The 27,887-nt window shown below is 43.3% G+C and overlaps 2 protein-coding genes across 2 annotated transcripts; one reads left to right on the top strand and one right to left on the bottom strand.

The window, feature by feature from the left end:
* Positions 1-137: 137 nt before the first annotated feature.
* LOC110496217 (flotillin-1) lies at positions 138-12,146 on the bottom strand. Its single transcript, XM_021571988.2, has 13 exons — positions 11,980-12,146; positions 11,314-11,374; positions 10,965-11,040; positions 10,735-10,825; positions 10,118-10,261; positions 7,591-7,710; positions 7,371-7,466; positions 6,850-7,002; positions 6,558-6,739; positions 1,993-2,038; positions 1,556-1,693; positions 1,152-1,316; positions 138-450 (listed from the first exon to the last, which is right to left on the bottom strand). Exons 2-13 carry the CDS (start codon positions 11,354-11,356, stop codon positions 430-432), a joined length of 1,275 nt encoding a protein of 424 aa, XP_021427663.1. The 5' UTR covers positions 11,357-11,374; positions 11,980-12,146; the 3' UTR covers positions 138-429.
* Positions 12,147-13,856: 1,710 nt separating this feature from the next.
* Positions 13,857-21,012, top strand: LOC110496215 (tubulin beta chain). Its single transcript, XM_021571987.2, has 4 exons — positions 13,857-14,115; positions 16,432-16,540; positions 18,336-18,446; positions 18,661-21,012. Exons 1-4 carry the CDS (start codon positions 14,059-14,061, stop codon positions 19,716-19,718), a joined length of 1,335 nt encoding a protein of 444 aa, XP_021427662.1. The 5' UTR covers positions 13,857-14,058; the 3' UTR covers positions 19,719-21,012.
* The last annotated feature ends 6,875 nt before the right edge of the window (positions 21,013-27,887 follow it).

Here is a 27,887-nt window from a genome sequence, read left to right as displayed (position 1 = left end):
CCTCCCCTGTTATTGTTATGGTGAGAGGTTATCATGTCTTTGGGATATGATATTTGTGCATCTGTAACTTTCTCACTTTCTCAGGATTATCCCTAATCATGGTAGCATCCACATCAATGTAGAAGTGTTTAGAAACATATTATATTCTTATCTACAATAAAAGTGACTCCAAAATGCAATATGCAATTTCTAAACGGTTCACCCGATATGGATGAAAATCTGACAGTCTGCACGTTAACCTCAGTCATTGTTTGATTTCAAATCCAAACTTTTGGAGAATAGAGCCAAAAGAAGATAAAAATGCTTCACGGTCCCAATAATTACGTAGGGCACCATATGTTTTTTTTGGCATAACATACTTGAGGAGAGAGTTAAAGGCTGTGGTAGTAGGCAGGGTTGTGAAATAGGTTTGCCTGAGCACCGGAGTCCTCAGACCGTATGAGTTGTCACCTAGAGAATGGAAGGACAGGTTGAGAGAGAGGGAGATGGAGAGAGAGAGACAGAGAGTGAGAGGGTGTGGGGGGGGGGGGGGGTGGAGAAAGAGAGAAAATGAAGCCTTAGCATAGAACACCAACAGGAGCAGGGATTCACAAAGTTGGATCAGCGAATTAGCCAACTAGGTTAACTAACATTACGAACAATAGGAACCGGAAATGTGCACAATGTACTATCCTGTACTTGATGCTTACGGTGACCATATTAATCTTTAGCATTCTTTATCAACCGTAGAATGAAGAGTTATACATATAGATCTGTTTGTCACAGTTATCTGGCAAGTTATTTTGTACATCATAATCTGTGAAATATAACTCTGGATCAGGGGTGGCAGGTAGCCTAGTGGTTAGAGCGCTGTACCAGCAACCGAAAGGTCCCTGGTTCAAATACCTGAGCTGACAAAGTGAAAAATCTGCCCATGTGCCCGTGAGTAAGGCATTTAGCCCCAATTTGCTTCACGGGCACCGTACTACTACAGCTGACTCTGTAAAACACATTTCACTGCACCTATCCGGTGTATGTGACAATAAAACTATATTGTGTGGGGGTAACCACTGGTTCATTAATTGGAGACCTACTGAGAAAACTGTTGTTCGGACAAATAATAGTCCTCTTGTTATATAATACGTCACACATCGTTGGTTAGGCTGTCTCACCTGTGAGATGTTGACTCCCGTCAGTTTCTCCACCGTCGCCGGAAGGCGGGTCATGATGTCTAGCACCTCTCCTGTGAGCTTGGCCGCGCCCACCTCGGTACCCCCGCTGGAAATCATGGTGATCTTCTGAGCCTGCGCCAGAGGCCTGCTGATCTCTTCCGCCATCTAGAGGAGGTCAGAGAACATACAGTTATTCGCCCAAAAGCTCGCCCCAGGGCTCAGATGTTGGACTATATAACGACGTGCAATTCTGCATTCAAACTAACTTCACTTGAGTTGTATGACTTTTTCACGCAAATCTTCAATTCAATGCATGACTTGCGCAATATTTTAATGCGCACACCTCAAATGATGATTCCCCCCTAAGTGTGTATTTGAGCTCTGTCTTGAAAAGGTTTTCTCACTAGTGGTAGTTGCTCCAGCAGCATGTCCACCATGGCTCCCTCCTTGTACTGCTGGAAGGCTTCGGCCTTCTTGGCCATCTGCTCCGCCTCGGCTCTCCCCTTCGCCTCCACAGCAAAGGCCTCCGCATCACCCTTAATCTGAGATAGATAGAGAGAGAGAGAAGAACATTTTTGACAGTTTGATTTTATCATTGTGACATACTATGTTGTTACGGCTTCTTTAGGTGTAACTTATCATAAGTTAACGGCAGGATTTAGTAGTATTGATGGAACAAGCTAGAAGACTTGCGTGTGGTAAACATGGCCTTCTCTTACTGTGAAAGTGCTCTCTGCTTATACGAGTCCCAGACACAAGAATGAACTGCTTTTAGGGTTAAAACAAGCTTGGAGCAGTAACAGTCCTATAGTAACAATGTGATACTTATAGACACACTCACCCTAATGGACTCTGCCTCAGCCTCAGCCTCCATAATGAGCTGTGCACTGTGGGGAAAAAAACATTTATTTACACCTTGAGAATGAGAATCGCAGAATGACTGTGTGATATTAGATTGCTTCTTGTGTAAATATTTTCTGTCTGGATTAATGATTTGTATAGTACATATTCAGTATAGTTTGTATATTTGTTTGTCTGTCTCGTACTCCATGGAACGCATTAATATCTAGTATATTTTCATTGTCTATGCAATAAATTGTTCACAAAATGCTATATATAATTTGTGAAAGGTCATTTTGAGACCTGTGGCTGGTACGAGGGCTAGGGCGATATTTGGGGAGAGCGCTTCTACGTTATGCTACTCCAAATATTGCAATATATCCAATATAATAGTTTTGTGCCATTAATGACTAGATATTTCCAGACGAGGCAATTAAAAAAAATATATATTTACGATATTAGTCACATTCTAATTAAATAACCTTAGTAAGGCAAAACAATAAGGCTTAGTTCATTCATTTCGACTTAATTTTCAACATATTGATACTGCCTAACTGATAAAACTGCACTGTTTTGATTATAAAAGTTCAAATAGAGTATAGGAGGGGAGGGGTGCGTCACTTGGAGGGGTGCGTCACTAGGAGGGGTGCGTCACTTGGAGGGGTGCGTCACTTGGAGGGGTGCGTCACTTGGAGGGGTTCGTCACTAGGAGGGGTGCGTCACTTGGAGGGGTGCGTCACTAGGAGGGGTGCGTCACTTGTAGGGGTGCGTCACTTGGAGGGGTGCGTCACTAGGAGGGGTGCGTCACTTGGAGGGGTGCATCACTTGGAGGGGTGCTTCACTAGGAGGGGTGCGTCACTTGGAGGGGTGCGTCACTTGGAGGGGTGTTTCACTAGGAGGGGTGCTTCACTAGGAGGTGTGCTTCACTAGGAGGGGTGCTTCACTAGGAGGGGTGCGTCACTTGGAGGGGTGCGTCACTAGGAGGGGTGCATCACTAGGAGGGGTGCTTCACTAGGAGGGGTGCTTCACTAGGAGGGGTGCGTCACTTGGAGGGGTGCATCACTAGGAGGGGTGCATCACTAGGAGGGGTGCTTCACTAGGAGGGGTGCATCACTTGGAGAGGTGCGTCACTAGGAGTGGTGCGTCACTTGGAGGGGTGCGTCACTTGGAGGGGTGCGTCACTTGGAGGGGTGCGTCACTAGGAGAGGTGCGTCACTAGGAGAGGTGCGTCACTAGGAGGGGTGCTTCACTAGGAGGGGTGCTTCACTTGGAGGGGTGCTTCACTAGGAGGGGTGCTTCACTAGGAGGGGTGCGTCACTTGGAGGGGTGCGTCACTAGGAGTGGTGCGTCACTTGGAGGGGTGCGTCACTTGGAGGGGTGCGTCACTAGGAGGGGTGCATCACTAGGAGGGGTGCTTCACTAGGAGGGGTGCATCACTTGGAGGGGTGCTTCACTAGGAGGGGTGCATCACTTGGAGGGGTGCATCACTAGGAGGGGTGCTTCACTAGGAGGGGTGCATCACTTGGAGGGGTGCTTCACTAGGAGGGGTGCATCACTTGGAGGGGTGCGTCACTTGGAGGGGTGCGTCACTGGAGGGGTGCGTCACTAGGAGGGGTGCGTCACTTGGAGGGGTGCGTCACTAGGAGGGGTGCATCACTAGGAGGGGTGCTTCACTAGGAGGGGTGCTTCACTAGGAGGGGTGCATCACTTGGAGGGGTGCTTCACTAGGAGGGGTGCATCACTTGGAGGGGTGCTTCACTAGGAGGGGTGCATCACTTGGAGGGGTGCGTCACTTGGAGGGGTGCGTCACTAGGAGTGGTGCGTCACTTGGAGGGGTGCGTCACTTGGAGGGGTGCGTCACTAGGAGGGGTGCATCACTAGGAGGGGTGCTTCACTAGGAGGGGTGCATCACTTGGAGAGGTGCTTCACTAGGAGGGGTGCGTCACTTGGAGGGGTGCGTCACTTGGAGGGGTGCGTCACTTGGAGGGGTGCGTCACTTGCGTGGGTTGAGTCACAGACGTGATCTTCCTGTCCGGTATTGCGCCCCCTCGGGCTTATGCAGTGGAGGAGATCTATGTGGGCTATACTCAGCCTTGTCTCAGACTAGTACATTGGTGGTCTGTTGATATCCCTTTAGTGGTGTGGGGGCTGTGATTTGGCAAAGTGGGTGGGGTTATATCCTGCCTGGTTGGTCCTGTCCGGGGGTATCGTCTGATGGGGCCACAGTGTCCCCCGACCCCCTCTAATTCAGCATCCAGTATCTATGCTGCAATAGTCTATGTGCCGGGTGGCTAGGGTCAGTCTGTTTGTTATATCTGGTGTAATTCTCCTGTCTTATCTGGTGTCCTGCGTGAATTTAAGTATGCTCCCTCTAATTCTCTCTCTCTCCCTCCCCTCCCGGAGGACCTGAGCCCTAGGACCATGCCTCAGGACTACCTTGTCTGATGACTACTGTCTGTCCCTCATGCTGCTGCTCCAGTTTCAACTGTTCTGCCTGCGGCTATGGAACTCTGACCTGTTCATGGGACGTGCTACCTTGTCCCAGACCTGCTGTCTCTCTCAATCACTCTCTCTCGAACCTGCTGTCTCGATCTCTGAATGCTCGGCTATGAAAAGCCAACTGACATTTACTCCTGAGGTACAGACCTGTTGCACAGACCTGTTGCACCCTCTACAACCACTGTGATTATTATTTGACCCTGCTGGTCATCTATGAACGTTTAAACATCTTGACGAACAATCTGGCCTTAACACTTCTTAGGGCTGAAATCACGTTAACGGGATCGATATGACAACAGCCAGTGAAAGTGTAGGGCGCCAAATTCAAAACAACAGAAATCTCATAATAAAATTCCTCAAACATACATGTATTTTATACCGTTTTAAAGGTAATCTTGTTGTTAATCCCACCACAGTGTCCGATTTCAAATACGCTTTACAGCAAAATCACCACAAATGATTATGTTAGGTCACCACCAAGCCACAGAATAAGCACAGCCATTTTTCCAGCCAAAGATAGCAGTCACAAAAAGCACAAATAGAGATAAAATTAATCATTAACCTTTGATGATCTTCATCAGATGACACATGACACTCATAGGACTTCATGTTACACAATACAAACAAGTTCATATTTATATCAAAATCTGAGTTTACATTGGCGCGTTACGTTCACTAGTTCCAAAACCATCCAGTGATTTTGCATAGCCACATCGATTCAACAGAAATACTCATCATAAATGTAGATGATAATACAAGTTGTACACATGGAATTATAGATATACCTCTCCTTTATGCAACCGCTGTGTCAGATTTTTTTTAAACTTTACGGAAAAAGCAAACCATGCAATAATCTGACACGGCGCTCAGAAAAATAATACAATTAGTCGCCATGTTGGAGTCAACAGAAACCAGAAATTACATGATAAATATTCCCTTACCTTTGATGATCTTCATCAGAATGCAATCCCAGGAATCCCAGGTCCACAATAAATGTTTGTTTTGTTCGATAATGTCCGTTATTTATGTCCAAATACCTCCTTTTGTTATCGCGTTTGATATAGTCTTGCACATCACGATATATCGTCTTGCATACCACAACATTCGATTTAATCATATATCCAAACGCTCATTCTGGTCGAGTGTTACTTCGGACAAAAACTTCAAAAATGTATATTACAGGTCGAAGAAACATTTCAAACTAAGTACAGAATCAATCATTAGGATGTTTTTATCATAAATCTTCAATAAAGTTCCAACCGGAGAATTCCTTTGTGTCTTGAGGAGCAACGGAACGCAAGTGGATATCATGTGGAATGCGCATGACCAGGAAATGGCTCTATGCCAGACACCTGGCTCATTCTGCTCTTATTCAGTCCCACAACACAGTAGAAGCCTCATTCAAATTTCTATAGACGGTTGACATCTGGTGGAAGCCATAGGAAGTGCAACTTTATTCATATCTCAATAGGATTTCAATAGGAACTGTGTTGAAAATCTACCAACCTCAGATTTCTCACTTCCTGTTTGGATTTCTTCTCAGGTTTTTGCCTGCCATATGAGTTCTGTTATACTCACAGACATCTTTCAAACAGTTTTAGAAACTTCAGAGTGTTTTCTATCCAATACTAATAATAATATGCATATATTAGCAACTGAGACTGAGGAGCAGGCCATTTACTCTGGGCACCTTATTCATCCAAGCTACTCAATACTGCCCCCCAGCCATAAGAAATGTTTGATGGCCATATATTGTTATAATCTCCCCCGGCACAGCCAGAAGAGGACTGGCCAGACCCTCAGAGCCTTGTTTCCTCTCCAGGTTTCTTCCTAGGCTCCTGACTTTCTAGGGAGTTTTTCCTAGCCGCCGTGCTTCTACATCTGCATTGCTTGCCGTTTTGGGTTTTAGGCTGTTTTTCTATATAAGCACTTTGTGTCATCTGCAGGTGTAAAAAGGGCTTTATAAATACATTTGATATGATATAGTCTTGCACATCACGATATATCGTCTTGCATACCACAACATTCGATTGAATCATTTTCGGCCCAACCCTATCTGGTACTCACCGCTGGGCCTCGGCCAGCTTCTCGATTTGGTATCTCGTGGCCTCAGCAGGCTTCTTAACCTTGGCCTCCAGCTCCTTCTCCTTGCGGGTGATCTCCTGCTGCTGGAGCATGATCTGCTGAGAGCGCTCCACCACCTGGACCTGCATCTTCTCCTCCTCGATGAGCTGCTTGGTCTTGGCCACCTGACGGGGAGGGTTCAAATGGTAAGCCCAAGATCTCAGTAGTACTCTCTATGACCATTTCTATGTGTTTTACAATACATCCAAGTATCAGTGCAATATTATGGACATACCTGTAGCTGGTAGGCCATCTCAGACTCTGCCTTCTTGGTGTTGACCTCGATGTCGTAGGATGCTTTCTTCAGCTCATAGTCCCTCTGAGCCATGGCCATCTGGATCTCATTGACGTGCTGGGCTGAGATCTTCTCCTGCTTGGCATGGGCCTCCTACACAGACAGACAGACAGAGAGAGAGAGAGAGAGAGACAGAGAGAGAGACAGAGAGAGAGACAGAGAGAGAGACAGAGAGAGAGAGACAGAGAGAGAGAGACAGAGAGAGAGAGACAGAGAGAGAGAGAGAGAGAGAGAGAGAGAGAACCCCAGGAAGTATAAAAAGGAACACGGAGAGATTGGAGAAGGAAAGGTTCAGATGGAGTATGAGAAAAGAGAAAAGCAAGAGCGGATAGGGGAAAACCAAGCGAAGGAACGTGATGGAGAACTCAGAAATGAACAAGAGAAAGGGACAGGATAAAGGGTGCAAGAAGAGAAGAAGGTAGAAAAGAGGAGAGAGCAGAGAGAAGGGACAGGTGGCTCACCCTGATCACAGCATCCCGCTTGAACTGGGCCTCTCCGATGCGGGCGTCTTTCTGCACCTGGGCGGTCCTGGACTTCCCCAGGGAGTGGAGGTAGTCCTGAACCACAGAGAGTAAGAGAACAACATTGGTTACTTTTTAGTTTAGGCTTCATTAGTTATCCAGCATTGGAGTAGTTGAATCAATGGAGTCTCCATTGAAAGAAGAGCGCGAGAAAGCACACCTGGTCGTCGTGAACGTCTTTGAGCGTGTAGCTGACCACGCTGATGCCCATGTTGAACAGGTCGGACGAGGCCACCTTGAACACCTCCTCTGAGAACTTCTTACGGTCCCTGTAGATCTCCTGGAGGGGGTGAAATAACTGGGTTCGTACCGATGTTGATATGCTTGTGTTTAGTGCAATTGTCATGACAGTAAAAAGTTGCCGTGTTCCCGCTCCCTCGTGTTACTATGTACAAGTTGTTGAACACATAGCCAGACAGAGATATCCATATGACTATGGTTCTGATGTACAGTGCCTTGCGAAAGTATTCGGCCCCCTTGAACTTTGCGACCTTTTGCCACATTTCAGGCTTCAAACATAAAGATATAAAACTGTATTTTTATGTGAAGAATCAACAACAAGTGGGACACAATCATGAAGTGGAACGACATTTATTGGATATTTCAAACTTTTTTAACAAATCAAAAACTGAAAAATTGGGCGTGCAAAATTATTCAGCCCCCTTAAGTTAATACTTTGTAGCGCCACCTTTTGCTGCAATTACAGCTGTAAGTCGCTTGGGGTATGTCTATCAGTTTTGTACATCGAGAGACTGACATTTTTTCCCATTCCTCCTTGCAAAACAGCTCGAGCTCAGTGAGGTTGGATGGAGAGCATTTGTGAACAGCAGTTTTTAGTTCTTTCCACAGATTCTCGATTGGATTCAGGTCTGGACTTTGACTTGGCCATTCTAACACCTGGATATGTTTATTTTTGAACCATTCCATTGTAGATTTTGCTTTATGTTTTGGATCATTGTCTTGTTGGAAGACAAATCTCCGTCCCAGTCTCAGGTCTTTTGCAGACTCCATCAGGTTTTCTTCCAGAATGGTCCTGTATTTGGCTCCATCCATCTTCCCATAAATTTTAACCATCTTCCCTGTCCCTGCTGAAGAAAAGCAGGCCCAAACCATGATGCTGCCACCACCATGTTTGACAGTGGGGATGGTGTGTTCAGCTGTGTTGCTTTTACGCCAAACATAACGTTTTGCATTGTTGACAAAAAGTTCAATTTTGGTTTCATCTGACCAGAGCACCTTCTTCCACATGTTTGGTGTGTCTCCCAGGTGGCTTGTGGCAAACTTTTACGACACTTTTTATGGATATCTTTAAGAAATGGCTTTCTTGCCACTCTTCCATAAAGGCCAGATTTGTGCAATATACGACTGATTGTTGTCCTATGGACAGAGTCTCCCACCTCAGCTGTAGATCTCTGCAGCTCATCCAGAGTGATCATGGGCTTCTTGGTTGCATCTCTGATCAGTCTTCTCCTTGTATGAGCTGAAAGTTTAGAGGGACGGCCAGGTCTTGGTAGATTTGCAGTGGTCTGATACTCCTTCCATGTCAATATTATCGCTTGCACAGTGCTCCTTGGGATGTTTAAAGCTTGGGAAATATTTTTGCATCCAAATCCGGCTTTAAACTTCTTCACAACAGTATCTCGGACCTGCCTGGTGTGTTCCTTGTTCTTCATGATGCTCTCTGCGCTTTTAACGGACCTCTGAGACTATCACAGTGCAGGTGCATTTATAATGAGACTTGATTACACACAGGTGGATTGTATTTATCATCATTAGTCATTTAGGTCAACATTGGATCATTCAGAGATCCTCACTGAACTTCTGGAGGGAGTTTGCTGCACTGAAAGTAAAGGGGCTGAATAATTTTGCACGCCCAATTTTTCAGTTTTTGATTTGTTAAAAAAGTTTGAAATATCCAATAAATGTCGTTCCACTTCATGATTGTGTCCCACTTGTTGTTGATTCTTCACAAAAAATACAGTTTTATATCTTTATGTTTGAAGCCTGAAATGTGGCAAAAGGTCGCAAAGTTCAAGGGGGCCGAATACTTTCACAAGGCACTGTATATACAACTGTTGCATGTGTTGTTTGTCATCGTCTGTTTGTTATGGTTATGTAACTAGACAGTTCCCGCTGTGCAATGTGCTGACTACGGTACATACAAAAGTACCCTCAAATTACAACATTCTGTACTGTCGCCTCATATGAATGATTTGATCTCAATTCCAAAATGCTGGAGTATAGAGCCAAATCAAAAGTTTTAGCTTCACTGTCCATATAAATAAGTATGGGGAGTGTGTCTCTGGCCATAGCTCTTGGCTTTGGTCATGGCTTCACTGCATTGAAATGAGTGAGCAGCTATAATGTGCTGTTTATTTATCTGCAACTGTAACTGTGGATGTGGCCAGTAAGGGTGCTGTCCAGTTTACCTCATGTAACGATGAAGAAGGCAAAATAGTGCCCGAAATGTTTCTATGTTGCACTAAAATGAGTGTACTGCTTTAATGTAGCCTGGTCCCAGATCTGTTTGTGACATCTTGCAAAACAGTTGTTTTACAACGGGTTGGTCAAAACAAGCATTGTGATTGGGTAGCCGGCGGTACTCGGCTTCATCTTGTACCTACGACCGCGGCACTGCTGTGCTAAAAAGGTCAAAACCCACGCCCCCCTCGTGTTGTCAAGTTTACCTCCACAGTCAGGTGGGCGATGATGGCCCTCTGGTGGCCCTCCAGCGTCTCCAGGGCGATTTGGGCGATCTCGCCCTCTGACTTCCCCATGAACATCTGACAGGCTGCGGCCAGCATCTCCTTGTTCTGCCCCTGGATCTTCATCTGGACGGAGGAGGGAACACATAATAGCAAATGAACATTTAAAAATGTTTTTTTTTTTAAGCAGAAAACGAAAAAGGGCATTTCTGAGCAAGTTCAGGTAGTTTTAGTCTTTTTGGGGTAATTAATGAACACGACTCAGGTGTGCACAGTGCTAAACAAACAGAAGCATCTGCTGTACACTACCCAACTACACAGCAGCAGTAGCTGTATCAACACTGCAACAGGCAAGGTTACTCTGTCCTGTCCATAGCACAAGAGAGTGAGGTATTTAGGAATTTAATGCCAGTGCATAAATGAATGACACAAGCCAGTTTTAATGATCTACTTGTTACCTACCTAATCAAAGAGAGCCCTTACACTTGTGTTCAAAACTAGGGTGTCTAAACAGGTCTAAATGACTGGTGATTTGACAGAATGGTGTACTTACATTGGCTCAGGAAGAAATGGAGACCGAGAAAGACGGAGAGACTAACCTGGGCAATACCAGTGACCGAGATGGGAACCCCACGTCGGGTGTAGACTTTCTCACTCTTCACGCTCAGCGTCAGAATGTTCAGGGAGATCCTGGGCGAGAGGAAAGGAGGGAGAGATATGGTCATTCCACAGTGTCGTGGTATGATATCCAAAACAAGGGCAGATGGCAATACATGGCCAGATCATTACCGTGTGTGTTTGCAGACATGACCAGGAGAAGAAACTTTACCTCTGGATCTTCTGAAAACAGGGAAGCACAAACACTCTGCCTCCAGCAATCATTACTGGAGGAGAACGGAGGCACCCTGGGAAACAGAGAGAGAGAGGGGGGGGGGGGATTGTGAGATACACATGAGAGTATTATTACCATTCTACAGCTCTTTAATTGTACATGTTTACACTGTTTCACAACCCTGGTCCTCGAGTAACCCTGGACAAGCACACTTGATTCAACTTGTCAACTAATCATCAAGCCCTCAATGAGTTGAACAAGGTGTGTTTGTCAAGGGCTACAAGTAAAATGTGCACTACAGGAACTGGAGGACCAGGGTTGGGAAACACTGGGTTAGAGAATGGACCTGACACCACCATAGCCTCATTTGGACCACACGTGTAGAACATGTTTTTCTTCCTCAGATGCTGTAAAGACAAAAAAAAACACACCATTTAATTAAACCATTTCATATACCAAGCAGTGGGCCAGGCAGTGGGCCTGACAGTGGATTACTTCAGAGCCTTACATTGGCCTATTGCTGAAGCATTTGTAATTCATCAGTCATGCTTGACAGCATGAAATCTATACAGTTGGTTTAATAATAACAATTTGGTACAGCTGCTGTACGTAACTAAATGTTACTACATGTTTAATATATTCTATTAAGATTTCATCTGAATCTGAGCGGATAGTCAGTATTACAACTATTGTAGCATTCCCCATGAAAATCCAAGGGGTCAGCAGACATCACTTGCTGTTAATTGAATCTGCGTAAATGTTGCGCAGCATCCGTGTCACGAGGACACCCAGAACATTTAGCTGATTAAGCGCATAGAAGACACGCCCATGTACTGTATCAACAAATGTATCAACACACATGCAAATAGGATTTTCATAAAACATGCAGGGGTGTGTTAGCAATGATACAAATGTATAATTTCTGCCAGACTCCACAGATGTTTGTTTATGTTGCAAACCGAGATGCATCAAATCAGTCTAAAGATTAGTCAAAATATATCCGATCACTTACCAATTTGACAGAATGAACTAATGCAGAATGCAAATGTATAGATGCGTTGCAACAATACTGTTTTTGGCTCTCAAAATACAGCAGTGTTATTCTTGCTGTCGTCTGTCCAATGCCAGTATGTATATATGAAGCTTCTGTCCCGTTATAGCTCTTCCCGTCAAAAGCGTCTATCCATCGTCTCACGCCCATTGCAAAATGTGCTGTCGCCATCTTGTGGTGGGGTGGTGAATTGGATTTCATTCAATGATCAGTGTGAAATACTTTTGCATTTAGGATACACAATCAAATTACTTAGCTATATCAACAAAGTTATTGACTTTATGCAATTTAGTTGCCTTTTGTTCTTTGTTGTGTCAGTATCTCATTAGATGGATGTTGAGGCATCATGCCTATGTGTGTGTGTGTGTGTGTGTGTGTGTGTGTGTGTGTGTGTGTGTGTGTGTGTGTGTCCTCAAATTGTCTACCCCATATCCTCTCATTCTGATGGCAACCCAACTTCTTTCAAGTGAGGCCAATCTGCTGTGATCTGGGACACAGAACCAATGTGACAGGTTGTACTTGAATGTTTTGCTTCATGCAACCACCGCATTGAATGATTGTCTTCAGAAAAGGATCGGACCCTTTTTAAACATTTTCGCCTAAAATGACATACCCAAATCCAACTGCCTGTAGCTCAGGACCTGAAGCCAGGATATACATATTATTGATACCATTTGAAAGAAAGTACTTTGAAATTTGTGGAATGTGAAATTAATGTAGGAGAATATAACACATTAGATCTGGTAAAAAATAATAATACAAATGTTAGATCTTTGAAATGCAGTACAAAGGCCATAATATAATATTGCAGTTTAGGCGCAATTTAGATTTTGGCCACTAGATGGAAGCAGTGTATGTGCAAAGTTTCCTATTTATCCAGTGGAGCATTGTAATACTGCACAATGTGCCGAATTGGTCAATTAATAAATTTTCAAGAACATTTTAGAGAACATACAGAAATGATATGGTACAACAAAATGTAAGTTTACACACTCCCAGGGATGTCATATATGATGGATCATTAGCTTATACACTAACTTTCACACATCTAGATGGCCGGGAGGGGTGGGTGTGGAGCCAGAGACAGCAGGGGTTCAAACTGTAGAACCCAATTACTACATTTTAATATAAAAATTGATTTTATCAAACTATCCTGCATTTTATCTCTGGGACTCTCGGGATGACAAATCAGAGTAAGATTACTGAATGTAAGTACATTATTTACCTTCGGATGTGAATGTATCAAACCAGTTGCCGTGATAAATGTATTTTGTTGTTGTGCACTCTCCTCAAACAATAGCATGGCATTTTTTTTTACTGTAATAGCTACTGTAAATTGGACAGTGCAGTTAGATTAACAAGAATTTAAGCTTTCTGTACATATAAGACATGTCTATGTCCTGGAAATGTTTATGTTACTTACAGTGTCATTAAAGCATATTTGTTTTAAACTCATATTTTGGATGATGAACATATTTGCATTTATTGTAATAAGGTTATCAATATGTCAATGATTTGTCTTTGTTGATCTGATTTCAGGTAATGAATAACTGTACATAATATCCGTTTTTAGTTTGTTATTATAGGGACTGTTTTCACATCTAATAGGGGGAAAAATATTATCCAACAAAATATTTTTACATTAATAGCCAATTCTATAGGAGTCTTACAGGATGCATGGCAGGAAAGTCATACATTAGAAAATCTTTGACAGCAAGTGTGCTGATTCCATGGCCTGCTCCAACAGGACAGTGATGACAGGACGGGACGCGGCACTCCCTCTCTACTTCCGGCCCCTTTCATTACGGCAGAGAAACCCCTTAGATTTTCTTTCCTCAGCCAATCAAGATTGGGATTCCGAAGACCGTGACCAATCATTAGCGCAAGCCTCGGTTTGGGCACGATCCAGACTTATAAATTCTTTGTCCCGCCTTGCTCAAAGGTGGCATCCACATACTTCACAGTGGTCAGTGGGTTAACTGTGGCAATAGCAGCACTCCACATCTTCGCTTGTATTTTCTATTATAACTAGCATACAGAATGAGGGAAATCGTGCACATTCAGGCCGGCCAGTGCGGTAACCAGATTGGGGCCAAGGTAAGAATCTCGAAAACTGAAATGAACAAGGCTTACATTTGGGAATTAATCAATAATGCATTGTACCATTTGTTGCTTCTCGAGACAAAAAGTTGTATTCTAGGCTATGTGTATTTTAAGTCGAAATGTTCCACTTAGCCGAAATGATAAACATTCAATGCAGAATGTTCCGTTATGGTCTTTTCTAACATGAGGTGGCCATTTAAAGTTATCTCAATGGATGAAGAGCACCGGAAAGACTATCCCTTTTGTTGTCTCATTTTCGGTCCTGTTGTAAAACTTCTATTTAGTTTTGTTCTTTATGGGATATAAATGTATAATTTGTCAATGTGAACTAGTCGTAGAAGAAAGCGAAACTGGAAGAACGCTGACAGTTATTTTCTTATAGTGAGATAACGGGTCTATCGAGGCAGGAATTCGCTGGGCGTGTGGCTGTGTCCCTCTGTCTGGCCTCTCTCTGCCACGCTCATTGTTTTGTGTCTGGAATAGCCTTCCCTTCGACAGACTACGACTACGAAAAACAAATGTCTAAAATGAAGACTTTAAAACACAAATGATAAGTCAACTAAAAAGACACTTAGTCCTACCGTTATGACACTGGCAAGAAACAATAGTTTCATATAGTTCACCCCCCCCCCCCGCGTTTACAGATGTTGACGCACAAATATAGCATTTTCGAGACAATTTATTTCATTTTTATTGTGGTTTACCAAGTCAAGGATTCCTATAATTTTAGTCTCAGTATTCCCTTGCATTACACATTTACATAAGTAACGTTACTTACGTTAAAGTCAAACTTTAAAAGAGTAACGGGCATTTTACGACAGAAACGCATGCCCTGTTGCGCATTTACACGCCGGCTCTTGGCTGAGTGCGCATAATAGACCAGTAAAATAAACCATTATTAACGCTATGATATTCATGTCACAATGGCGATTTATGTAAAATAGCGGAGAAACTATAGCCGTTGTATTGTTGGAGCTGAATAAACGTCATTTAAGAAGAAAAAAAAGGGAAAGTTGCTGAGGCAGGCAGGAGCGAGGAACGAATGCCAAAAACTCTGAGACGGGGGCATCTGGGCGAGGGGGAGGGATATGAACAAGTGGTAGACTAGCAGAGCAGATGACGTCATTTAAATGACTCAACGCTTTGTGATATACAGAGCCGAGCGGACGCTTTAGTGTAGCCTATATATTTCTATCCTCAACTTAGTTATTTTACACAACACCATTTGGGAACACCACCATGGAGGGTCCAGTGAAATGTAATCAACATAATTTAATATCCACACAAGGCCTCAATTACTCTCTTTAAATATGCTGTCTATACCGGTTCGCTAGAATAGTCTATTCAGCCCTACCCTTTGTGGTGGATGGGAACGGAGTGTGTCACTAGCCTAATTTGGTAGCCCTAACTTGTTGATGTGTTAAATGAGAATGGCCGTGTCGCTAATCTTTCTTGTTATTGTGAGGGGTTAAAGTTTGGATTTCAAAGTGGAGTGAAAGATCAATAGGTGTATGATATAACACAGTGTCCTCTCTCTCCATTTCAGAATAGGGTCAGTTGAGTTCGTGTGACAGTCTGTGCCACTTCCTTAACGAAGTTTAGCCTTAACGTCTCACCCCATCAATCTGTCCCAGCAGTCTAATTCCTCTGGGATGGTTATACTTTTCCTGCTTATGTGGTAGCCTACAGAGTACTGCTTCTCTCTTAGCCACTTATAATGAATCTTCATGGATGGTCCTTATTCTAGTATAATGTCTTGTGACTGCGAAGGTAATTATTTATTGGATTTGCCTCAGGAGGGATGGAACTGAGGGTTGTTTCTGAGCCAATGCCAACACCTGCTTTCTACACTCCCTGAGAGAATTCGACAGCAATTTTTCACCTGTGTGAAACCAGGGAAGTCAAGAGCACACATCTGTGCCAGGATAGACAATGCCACTGGGAGACATTTTGAATAGTTTTGGAATTATGTAACGTATTGAATATCCATATGGTATATGGTTCAACTTAACATAATAGTTTGTCTTGCATGATATTTTGTAAGTGACCTTATATGGTATATGGCCATGTTCATCTTTACAGCAAGAGTCCTTTTTTTCATTACATTTCTAATGTAATAATATAGTAACAACAACCAAATATGCATTAATAGCTCAGCTTCTCAACCACTTGACCTCACACCACCCCTCAAGTGAATGGGCTATTACATTACATTGGTAGTTCAGCCTCTTAGCGCAACCTGCACTTTAGGAGTGCTGGCCTGTGTCAATTCAAGCCTCTTGTTGACTTTTATCGATCTGACCACTTTAGTTCTGGGAGGTGATCAGCGATGAACATGGCATCGACCCAACAGGCACCTACCACGGAGACAGCGACCTGCAGCTGGACAGGATCAGTGTCTACTACAACGAGGCTTCAGGTAGCACATCTCCACCCTCTACAGTTACAAAGAACATTTCAACAGAAGAATGTCTTTGGTGCTTACACAGACATGTACATACAGTACCAGTCAAAAGTTTGGAGATACCTACTCATTCAAGGGTTATTCTTTATTTTTACTGTTTTCGAAATTGTGGAATAATAGCGAAGACATCAAAACTATGAAATGACACATATGGAATCATGTAGTAACCAAAAAAGTGTGAAACAAATCTAAATATATTTTATATTTGAGATTCTTCAAAGTAGCCACCCTTTGCCTTGATGACAGCTTTGCACACTCTTGGCATTCTCTCAACCAGCTTCATGAGGTAGCCACCTGGAATGCATTTCAATTAACAGGTGTGCCTTGTTAAAAGTTAATTTGTGGAATTTCTATCCCTCTTAATGTGTTTGAGCTGTGTTTGAGTTGTGTTGTGACAAGGCAGGGGTGATATGCAGATAGCCCTATTTGGTAAAAGACCAAGTCCATATTATTGCAATAACAGCTCAAATAAGCAAAGAGAAACGACAGTCCATCATTACTTTAAGACATGAAGGTCAGTCAATCTGGAAAATGTCAAGAACTTTTCAAGTTTCTTCAAGTGCAGTCACAAAAACCATCAATCGCTATGATGAAACTGGCTCTCACGAGGACAGCCACAGGAAAGGAAGACCCAGAGTTACCTCTGCTGCAGAGGATAAGTTCATTAGAGTTAACTGCACCTAAGATTGCAGACCAAATAAATGCTTCACAGAGTTCAAGTAATAGACACATCTCAACATCAGCTGTTCAGAGGAGACTGCATGAATCAGGCCTTTTCCTTTGGTCTGATGAGTCCAAATTTGAGATTTTTGGTTTCAACCGCTGTGTCTTTGTGAGACACAGAGTAGGTGAACGGATGATCTCCGCATGCGTGGTTCCAACCGTGAAGCATGGAGGAGGAGGTGTGGGGGTGCTTTGCTGGTGGCACTGTCAGTTATTTATTTAGAATTCAAGGCACACTTAACCAGCATGGCTACCACAGCATTCTGCAGCGATTCTGCATCCCATCTGGTTTGCATTTAGTGGGACTATCATTTGTTTTTCAACAGAACAATGACCAAACACACCTCCAGGCTGTGTAAGGGCTATTGTAAGGGCCTCCACACTCACCCGACTTCAACCCAATTGAGATGGTTTGGGATGAGTTGGACTGCAGAGTGAAAGAAAAGCAGCCAACATGTGCTCAGCGTATGTAGGACCTGCTTCAAGACTGTTGGAAAAGCATTCCAGGTGAAACTGGTTGAGAGAATGCCAAGAGTGTGCAAACCTGTCATCAAGGCAAAGGGCGACTACTTTGAAGAATGTAACATATGAAGTATATTTTGATTTGTTTAACACTTTTTGGGGGGTTACTACATGATCCATATTATTTCATAGTTTTGATGTCTTCACTATTATTCTACAATGTAGAAAATAGTAAAAAATAAAGAAAAAACCCTTGAATGAGTAGATGTGTCAAACCTTTTGACTGGTACTGTATATGCAAACATTCATATATGCATTTATTCTATTGAAATTGAGATTCATTTAAATGATATCCATAATGTAATGTAATGGGTGAAAATATCAACGTGGCAAGGGATACTGAATAGGATCACTCAATTTGAAGACTAATGGAGGTGTACAGGACGTGATATATTTTGTCCTCCCCCTGGAGGACAGACAGGAACTCCTCTCCCCTTGACATCATATAGCCCATTGTTCCCTGCAGTATTGAGCTGGTGTGTTTCTATCTTTGTCTCTCTTGGAGGTGGCAAGTATGTACCCAGAGCGGTCCTAGTGGACCTGGAGCCCGGCACCATGGATTCTGTCAGATCCGGACCCTTCGGACAGATCTTCAGACCAGACAACTTTGTGTTTGGTAAGGAATGAGAGGGGTATGAGTTTAGCACTGCTTGGAAATGTATGGGACATATCACTTTTAGTTAGCACATAGGGAAATTAAACTGTGTGATTAAAAAAAATACATATTATGTAACCGTCCTGTCATTGTTGAAGTAAAATAGGGTTTGAGGTGTTCTCCTCTCTTCCCCTTTTCTCCTTCAAATGACCCCCTTTTCCTCCTATGTTTCTAGGTCAAAGCGGCGCAGGAAACAACTGGGCAAAGGGCCACTACACTGAGGGAGCAGAGCTGGTGGACTCAGTCCTGGATGTGGTGAGGAAAGAAGCTGAGAGCTGCGACTGCCTCCAGGGATTCCAGCTCACCCACTCCCTGGGTGGGGGCACTGGCTCGGGCATGGGCACCCTGCTCATCAGCAAGATCCGTGAAGAGTACCCCGACCGCATCATGAACACCTTCAGCGTGGTGCCCTCCCCTAAAGTGTCAGACACGGTGGTGGAGCCCTACAATGCCACCCTCTCGGTTCACCAACTTGTAGAGAACACGGACGAGACCTTCTGCATTGACAACGAGGCTCTCTACGACATCTGCTTCCGGACCCTTAAACTCACCACGCCGACTTACGGAGACCTCAACCACCTGGTGTCGGCCACCATGAGCGGAGTGACCACCTGCCTGCGTTTCCCCGGCCAGCTCAACGCCGACCTCCGTAAATTGGCCGTCAACATGGTGCCTTTCCCCCGTCTCCACTTCTTCATCCCCGGCTTCGCCCCCCTCACCAGCAGGGGGAGCCAGCAGTACCGTGCCCTCACCGTGCCGGAACTCACCCAGCAAGTGTTCGACGCCAAGAACATGATGGCCGCATGTGACCCGCGTCACGGTCGCTACCTCACTGTCGCCGCTGTCTTCCGTGGCCGCATGTCCATGAAGGAGGTGGACGAGCAGATGCTCAACGTCCAGAACAAGAACAGCAGCTACTTCGTTGAATGGATCCCCAACAACGTCAAGACCGCCGTCTGCGACATTCCTCCAAGAGGCCTCAAAATGGCCGTCACCTTCATCGGCAACAGCACGGCCATCCAGGAGCTGTTCAAGCGTATCTCTGAGCAGTTCACCGCCATGTTCCGCCGCAAGGCCTTCCTCCATTGGTACACCGGAGAGGGCATGGACGAGATGGAGTTCACTGAGGCAGAGAGCAACATGAACGACCTGGTGTCTGAGTACCAGCAGTACCAGGACGCCACCGCCGAGGAGGAAGGTGAGTTTGAGGAGGAGGCTGAGGAGGACGCTTAAAGACGGAGTGAAGCAACATGAGCGAGGTGGAAGAATGAAGAAAAGTCCTACAGAAAGCCGGAAAATAACAAAATACCACAAAAAGAGGAAAACAAGAAAAGTGCCAAAAGAAAACCGGAGAAATACTATAGAACGTAGCTGAGAAGAGGAGGGGCCCAATTGCACACCCAGAAATGGAGGATCAAATCTGAAAATGGTTGAAATGGCTCAACGAGAACAGAATGACTGAAGAATGTGACTGGACAAGGGAGAATGAATGTAAGTAAGAGAGGAGGAGAGGAGTGACAAGCAGCATTATGAACAAATAAACCGGACGCAGTCTGCATTCCATTTACTGTGACACCATTTAATAAATAAGTACGTTAAGAAACAAAATTGTTGAAAGAAAGTTAAAGAAGAAGCCTGTGCCTATGACAAAATTGTTCCTGTTATTTTCAGTGTTATTTTTGTTGTTGCCATGATTTTGCATTTAATCATGTCACAAATAAATGTGAATGTGACCACATAAGCACTACAGGACCTCTCACCCCACAGTTCTGATTTTGAGACTATGGTTATTAACTTATAGCCTGGTCCCAGATCTGTTTGTGCTGTCTTGCCACCAACTTCTATGGTCATTGCCACTGCCACGTCATTGGCAAACAGATCTGGGATCAAACTAATTAACTTCTGAACGGTGGCTCGATTCTGGCCTGACTTTAATGAAGGTGTCTGTGCCACCTGGAGCCGCCCTCCCCAGGACGCCAACCAACGTCTGTGAATACAGGATGACATAGACAAAGATGGGATGAAAATGAATCGATGGATTTAGTTTGATAGTGCCAATGGAACTTTATAACAATATCATGGCAATGACTAGTGAACATGACTAGTGAACATGTGTTGGGTTCTACCAGTATTATCAATCTCAGTGATAGTGGAACTGGAACCTAATGGGGAGAGGTCCAGGAATTGTATTCCATTTGACCATAGCAAGTTTTTGAAACAAGATTATCTGAAGGAACCTCTGCAAATGTGTGTGTACAGAACATTTTAGTAAATGTTTACATTTTTAACCACTATTCACATAGATTGTCATTGTTATTTTAGGTCCAAGCCAGGTTATCTATGTCCAAACCCGGCTATAGTGTCAGGTATTGTTGACATCTGTACTGCACTATGAAGGGATGAAACTGCAACTCTCTTGTATGCGTTTTCTTTGTTTTTTTTCTATTCTGATGATTAAAAAAATGATCTCTGAGAAAGTGAAAAGCAAGGTGCCCCTGGGGAGAAATAAAAAGTCCTTTTTAGAAAACCTCTCTGGTGTTTTTATTGGAAAATAATATTGTGGTATAATGAAGCAATAATACATTCACAATGAAACCATTGCAAACATTTGCTGTAACACCCTCGCTTTGAACATTTAGAAAATCAGTTATATAGAAACAAATATTATATCAATAAACTGTTTGAAAAAGGCAAAACATCCTTTGGGTGTTTAGGCTATTTGTAAACTGAGATAAAAGAATATGAATAAGCACTTGAAAACAGCAGATAAACCCAAATGATCTTCCAAAATATTGCTATCTTGTTTTGCCTTTGTCTAATACACTAGATTAGCATATGTAGATTCCTCTGCCTGGGTCTGTGATTAATTCCAAAAGGGCACAAGCAGTGGCAGACGAATCAAATTGTATCTGTCAGATCATGCTTCGTAAAAAACAGGTTTGGAATTGGAGAATACCTTGGCTCTTCTTATGTTAGTACAAACTCAGAGAAGGGGAGGGAAAAAAAGAGTCAAAACAGATTAATGAAAAACGAATTAGGTCATGAATGTAGGGCCATTTTGAATTTGTTTAAATCATCAGCCACCACTGTAACTAACCTGCCCATAAGTGTGATATTGTAGCCTACAGGATATCTAAAGCTGTAAAACTATATATTTTGAAACATTTGTTGGTATAAAACAGTTATATTTGTTCTTTTTTTAATCAAACATCAAGGCAAACAAGATGTGAAGTCATAATAAGCAAGGGACAACCAACGACGGGCTATGCGTTCTCTGGGAAATAATGTGTGGAACACATACTATGGCGATTTTTTAACAAATGTAATCTAGAAATCTGTTATTTTGCAGGTAGAAATGTGTTCAACATTCACTGAAGTAGCTAGCAAGTTTACTAGATAGAAACAGTAGTAGCTCCCTTGGTAACCAAACAAATAGACTTGCTAGTTTAGCTAACCAAACCATCAGTCCTAGCTTGCTATTTATGAACATCGAATTCAACAAAGCCAATAATGTTTTCAATTCAACTTTTGCTTTCAAAAGCAGCTCAAACATAGAACATGTAAGAAGTATAGCCATTGAATTCTACCGTGTAAAGAAAGGCCTTCTGTGCATTATTTAAGCAAAAAGTCCAGAGTGGGTGTGGTAAATATTACCACGGATAACAAGGACTGTTCTTAAAGCGACACGCAACCCTGAGGGCCTGGATACAGCCGTATTGGCCAATTACCACAACCCCCATGTAATATTCATATGTGTAAACATACTGAATTGTAATTGGATGCATTTTACCGCCATATCATACTGTGACCACCCAAATGGTTAGGTCATGGTCAGTTTGATCCTGGTTGGCGATATGTGAACATGTCAGTTATAGCTAGCTAATAAAGAGCTATGCTAATAAATATCCTGTAGTACTGCATTTTATTATTTTGTACAAAGTGTGCAAAACAAGACATGGTGTCAGAAGTGGGATTATTATTTTGTTCAAAGTGAAATTGAAATGCTTGGGTATTGTATTTGTTTGAAATGTTAAGATGTTATTTCTACAGTGAAAGCTGAGTTGCTGGAATCCCTTGTTTGAAAAGTAACAGTATGTTGGATTATTATTATTGTTATTATTATTGTTTCAGAGTCTATGTTGATTCAGTTGGTGTAGTAGGCAATATAAATGGTTACTTACCTTGAGTTCAAACCCCCGAGTTGCCTTATTGCTATTATAAACTGGTTACCAATGTAATTAGAGCAGTTAAAATAAAATGTTTGTCACACCCCTGGTATATTTTTATTTTATTTATTTAACCTTTATTTAACTAGGCAAGTCAATTAAGAACAAATTCTTATTTACAATGACGGCCTACAAAAAGGAAAAAGGCCTCCTGCGGCAAGAGAGACAACACAACACTACACAAGACAACAACATAGCAAGGCAGCAACACATGACCACACTTAACATCCTCCAAGATGGCGTAGCAGTCGGACGTGTGTTTTGTCTTGTCCCGTCCCGTGTAAATATCATTTTCCTCGTTTTTTTCCGTATATATTTTAATCTCACTTTCCATCTACGGACTGAATATAGTCTCCTGCAACCCGCCTCACCCAATGTGGTACGGATCTGCTATTTTTATACTTTAGAACCGGAACCCCCATCAGCAGCTAGACAGCTGTCATGTCTTTACTATCATTAAATTGAAGACTTATAGTTTTTATCAAAGATTCTCTGTAATTAGTATTACGCGATCAACTGATTAATCATGTAACTAATTAACTAGAAAGTCGGGGCACCAAGGAAAAATATTCAGATTATAAAGTTATCATTTCCTAAAATAACTTTTAGATATTTTATCTGATCAATTAGTCTTCAAATTAATTAATGATTTACTTTACCTCACGTTAGTCTCATTCCAAACTTCGTAAATTGTTGGTTATCTGCACGAACCCAGTCTTCACTATGAGTCATCCATACATCAATTGTCTTAAATCATTTATTTATTACTAACTAAGTAATTCACAGAAATGCATAAACAAACAGTAAATATGGTTACATGAAATGATAGGAGAATGTGCCCTAGTGGGCTAAACCGGCATGGCGGCTTGTTAGACAAAAGGGGACTGGGGGTCAGATGAGAAGTCACTACAGAGTGATAATTATAACAATGGAAATGCTAATCCTTTACACATGAACGCTCACTCATTCGGGAACAATTGCAATCAATATATATATTTACACTCAGTGTGTCGTCTTGATCGCTGGTGAAAAGTTTGTTTCTTTTGTAGAATTGTCCGTGTCTCTCCCTCTCTCTCTCTGTCGTGGTTATAGTGGACAGTTCAGAGTGACATTCATTCATTTCGTTATAGAATGGATGTTTCGGCGGTTGTTGTTCTTCGCGTTCAATGATACCGAATTCCTAGCTGCAGACTAGTAATTAATATCAAAGACTTGTTCTTATTCTGTCGGTATCGATAGTCTAAGAGTTTAACCATGTGGTATGGTTAAAAGATTCAGCAATGGTCTACAACCTTTGTCCCCTTCTAATGGAGAAAAACATGGTCTGATGATAATTTCTCAATGTTGGGTTTTATTCGGAATGGCAGAAAAGGGCTGTCCTCGGGACGTCTGACCCTAACTGGGCTCAGGGGCGGTCCTCTGATTTAGTTAACTCCAATTCCCTTTTTGAGTTTTCCTTCATTAAACAGTCCAAAATCACATTGTAAAATTGTGTAAACAGTATCATACTCACTCATTCATATTATATATCAATTAGATGTAAACCTCATATCTGAGGCTATTATATAAACAGCGTTATGGTAATGTGGCCACACCGTCTCCCATGAGCTTCCCCAAGTTGTAACAAATGGACCAGTTCGTAGCTGGATTCTTCACCGTTCTTTTATACTTTCTCCGGAACATGAAATTTGTTCGTATCTCAAGTTCTGTGAGGTGGAAGAAATGTCTTTGTGCTCTATGAAAATTGACTCTGCCTCTTATAATACTATGTGGCCATGTGGCAGGGTCTTCTCAGGAATTGACGACCTCTCTCTGACCACAGCAGCCTAGTTGAAGGAGGAAAGGGGGAGGCGGGGAGAGGGGGATGGGGCTTGCTATCCCCAAAGAGGGCAACGTCATGACACAGCTAACTAGCTACTAGCTAGTAGTCAGTTAGCCACTGCTAGCGGTCTTCACCGTTAACTTGGACACCAGCCAGCCTCAGCTCGGTCAATACCTGCCAGTCTGCACAGCGCGATATCAACCCAGAGCATATCGGACTGCTTTTTCTCTACCACATCTCCGGATTCCTACCGCAAGCTCTGAACCTTTACACCGGATCATCGCAGCTGGCTAGCTGCAATCCAAGTGGCTACTCCTGGCTAACGTCTCAGTCCCGAAGCAAGCACTAGTTAGCCTTGAGCTAGCCTCGAGCTAGGCCCATCTCCCGGGTAGCCAAAGAGGTCCACCAGGTAATTCTTAGGCTACAATACCTCTTTTGCCAATTGGCCTGGACCTTTTACTGCTGACACGGAGCCCCGCCAATCCATCACTACTGGTCTGCCGACGTTATCGTCCAAGGTGGTTTCAACAGGCTCGTCCATTCGCCGAAGGCCCATCTGCTAGCCCCATGTCTGTTAGCTGTCTGAATCGCAGTGTCTCCAGCTCGACTAGCATGGTAGTGACTACTGAACGGCTCCCTGACTCACCTATTGCTACTCATTGGACCCTATGATCACTCGCCTACACATGCCTCTCCCTAATGTCAATATGCCTTGTCTATTGCTGTTTTGGTTAGTTATTATTGTCCTATTTCACTGTAGAGCCCCCAGCCCTGCCCAATATGCCTTAGATAGATAGCCCTTTTGTCCCAACCCCCACACATGCGGTGACCTCACCTGGCTAAACTGGTGCCTCTAGAGACAAAACCTCTCTCATCGTCACTCAATGCCTAGGTTTACCTCCACTGTACTCACATCCTACCATACCATTGTCTGTACATTATGCCTTGAATCTATTTTTCTACACCCAGAAATCTGCTCCTTTTACTCTCTGTTCCGAATGCACTAGACGACCAGTTCTTATTCCTATTCCTATTCCCCAGGCACTCTCATTCCCCAGGCACTCTCATTTGTTGACTTCTGAAAACTTAAAAGTCTTGGTTTCATGCATGTTAACATCAGAAGCCTCCTACCTAAGTGTGTTATATTCACTGCTTTAGCACACTCCGCCAACTCTGATGTCCTAGCCAAGTCTGAATCCTGGCTTAGGAAGGCCACCAAAAATCCTAAAATTTCCATCCCAACGACAACATTTTTCCACCAAGATAGAACTGCCAAAGGGAGCAGAGTTGCAATCTACTACAGAGATAGCCTGCAGAGTTCTGTCATACTATCCAGGTCTGTGCCCAAACAATTTGAGCTTCTACTATTAAAGATCCACCTTTCCAGAAACAAATCTCTCACTGTTGCCACTTGCTATAGACCACCCTCTGTCCTCAGCTGTGCCCTGGACACCATATGTGAATTGATTGCCCCCATCTTTCTTCAGAGTTCGTACTGTTAGGTGAACTAAACTGGGATATGCGTAACACCCCAGCCATCCTACAATCTAAGCTAAATGCCCTCAATCTCACACAAATGATCAAGGAACCTACCTAACTTTTTGGCAACAATGCAAAACGTTATGTTTGGCGTAAAAGCAACACAGCTGAACACACCATCTCCACTGTCAAACATGGTGGTGGCAGCATCATGGTTTGGGCCTGCTTTTCTTCAGCAGGGACAGGGAAGATGGTTAAAATTTATGGGAAGATGGATGGAGCCAAATACAGGACCATTCTGGAAGAAAACCTGATGGAGTCTGCAAAAGACCTGAGACTGGGACGGAGATTTGTCTTCCAACAAGACAATGATCCAAAACATAAAGCAAAATCTACAATGGAATGGTTCAAAAATAAACATATCCAGGTGTTAGAATGGCCAAGTCAAAGTCCAGACCTGAATCCAATCGAGAATCTGTGGAAAGAACTGAAAACTGCTGTTCACAAATGCTCTCCATCCAACCTCACTGAGCTCGAGCTGTTTTGCAAGGAGGAATGGGAAAAAAATTCAGTCTCTCGATGTGCAAAACTGATAGAGACATACCCCAAGTGACTTACAGCTGTAATCACAGCAAAAGGTGGCGCTACAAAGTATTAACTTAAGGGGGCTGAATCATTTTACACGCCCAATTTTTCAGTTTTTGATTTGTTAAAAAAGTTTGAATTATCCAATAAATGTCGTTCCACTTCATGATTGTGTCCCACTTGTTGTTGATTCTTCACAAAAAAATACAGTTTTATATCTTTATGTTTGAAGCCTGAAATGTGGCAAAAGGTCGCAAAGTTCAAGGGGGCCGAATACTTTCGCAAGGCACTGTATATCCATCCTGCCCTGCCTTTCTAAAATCTTTGAAAGCCAAGTTAACAAACAGATCACCAACCATTTTGAATCCCACCATACCTTCTCCACTATCCAATCTGGTTTCCGAGCTGGTCATGGGTGCACCTCAGCCACGCTCAAGGTCCTAAACAATATCATAACCGGCATCGATATAAGACAGTACTGTGCAGCCGTCTTCATCGACCTGGCCAAGGCTTTCAACTCTGTTAATCACTGTGTTCTCATCAGCATACTCAATAGCCTTGGTTTCTCAAATGACTGCCTCGCCAGGTTCACCAACTACTTCTCTGATAGAGTTCAGTGTGCCAAATCGGGGGCCTGTTGTTCGGACCTCTGGCAGTCTCTATGGGGGTGCCACAGGGTTCAAATCTCTGGCTGACTCTTTTCTCTATATATCTCAGTGATGTTGCTCCTGCTGCTGGTGATGCTCTGATCCACCTCTACGCAGACGACACCATTCTGTATACATCTGGCCCTTCTTTGGAGACTATGTTAACAAACCTCCAAACGAGCTTCAATGCCATACAACACTCCTTCAGTGGCCTCCTACTGCTTTTAAATGCTAGTAAAACTAAATGCATGCTCTTCAACCGATTGCTGCCCGCACCCGCCTAGCATCACTACTCTGGACAGTTCTGACACTGTGGACAACTACAAATACCACGGTGTCTGGTTAGACTGTAAACTCTCCTTCCAGACTCACATTAAGCATCTCCAATCCAAAATTAAATCTAGAATCGGCTTCCTATTTCGCAACAAAGCATCCTTCGCTCATGTTGCCAAACAGACCCTCGTAAAACTGACTATCCTACCAATCCATGACTTTGGCGATGTCATTTACAAAAAATCCTCCAACACTCTACTCAGCAAATTGGATGTAGTCTATCACAGTGCCATCCGTTTTGTCACCAAAGCCCCATATACTACCCACCACTGCAACCTGTATGCTCTCGTTGGCTGGCCCTCGCTACATA

Source organism: Oncorhynchus mykiss, chromosome 18, assembly GCF_013265735.2.
Source record: "Oncorhynchus mykiss isolate Arlee chromosome 18, USDA_OmykA_1.1, whole genome shotgun sequence".
Classification (NCBI taxonomy): domain Eukaryota; kingdom Metazoa; phylum Chordata; class Actinopteri; order Salmoniformes; family Salmonidae; genus Oncorhynchus; species Oncorhynchus mykiss.
This window is presented reverse-complemented; position numbering and strand designations above follow the sequence as displayed.

Bases quoted from the DNA above. Each gene is read 5' to 3' on its own strand.
- LOC110496217 (XM_021571988.2), bottom strand. From the start codon at position 11,356: ATGTTCTACACGTGTGGTCCAAATGAGGCTATGGTGGTGTCAG. The intron at 10,262-10,734 runs GTTAGTCTCTCC...TCCTCCGTCCAG, and splicing joins CGGTCACTGGTATTGCCCAG to ATGAAGATCCAGGGGCAGAA. The intron at 1,694-1,992 runs GTGAGTGTGTCT...TATCTATCTCAG, and splicing joins CTGAGGCAGAGTCCATTAGG to ATTAAGGGTGATGCGGAGGC.
- LOC110496215 (XM_021571987.2), top strand. From the start codon at position 14,059: ATGAGGGAAATCGTGCACATTCAGGCCGGCCAGTGCGGTAACCAGATT. The intron at 14,116-16,431 runs GTAAGAATCTCG...TGACCACTTTAG, and splicing joins GTAACCAGATTGGGGCCAAG to TTCTGGGAGGTGATCAGCGA. The intron at 16,541-18,335 runs GTAGCACATCTC...TCTCTCTTGGAG, and splicing joins CTACTACAACGAGGCTTCAG to GTGGCAAGTATGTACCCAGA.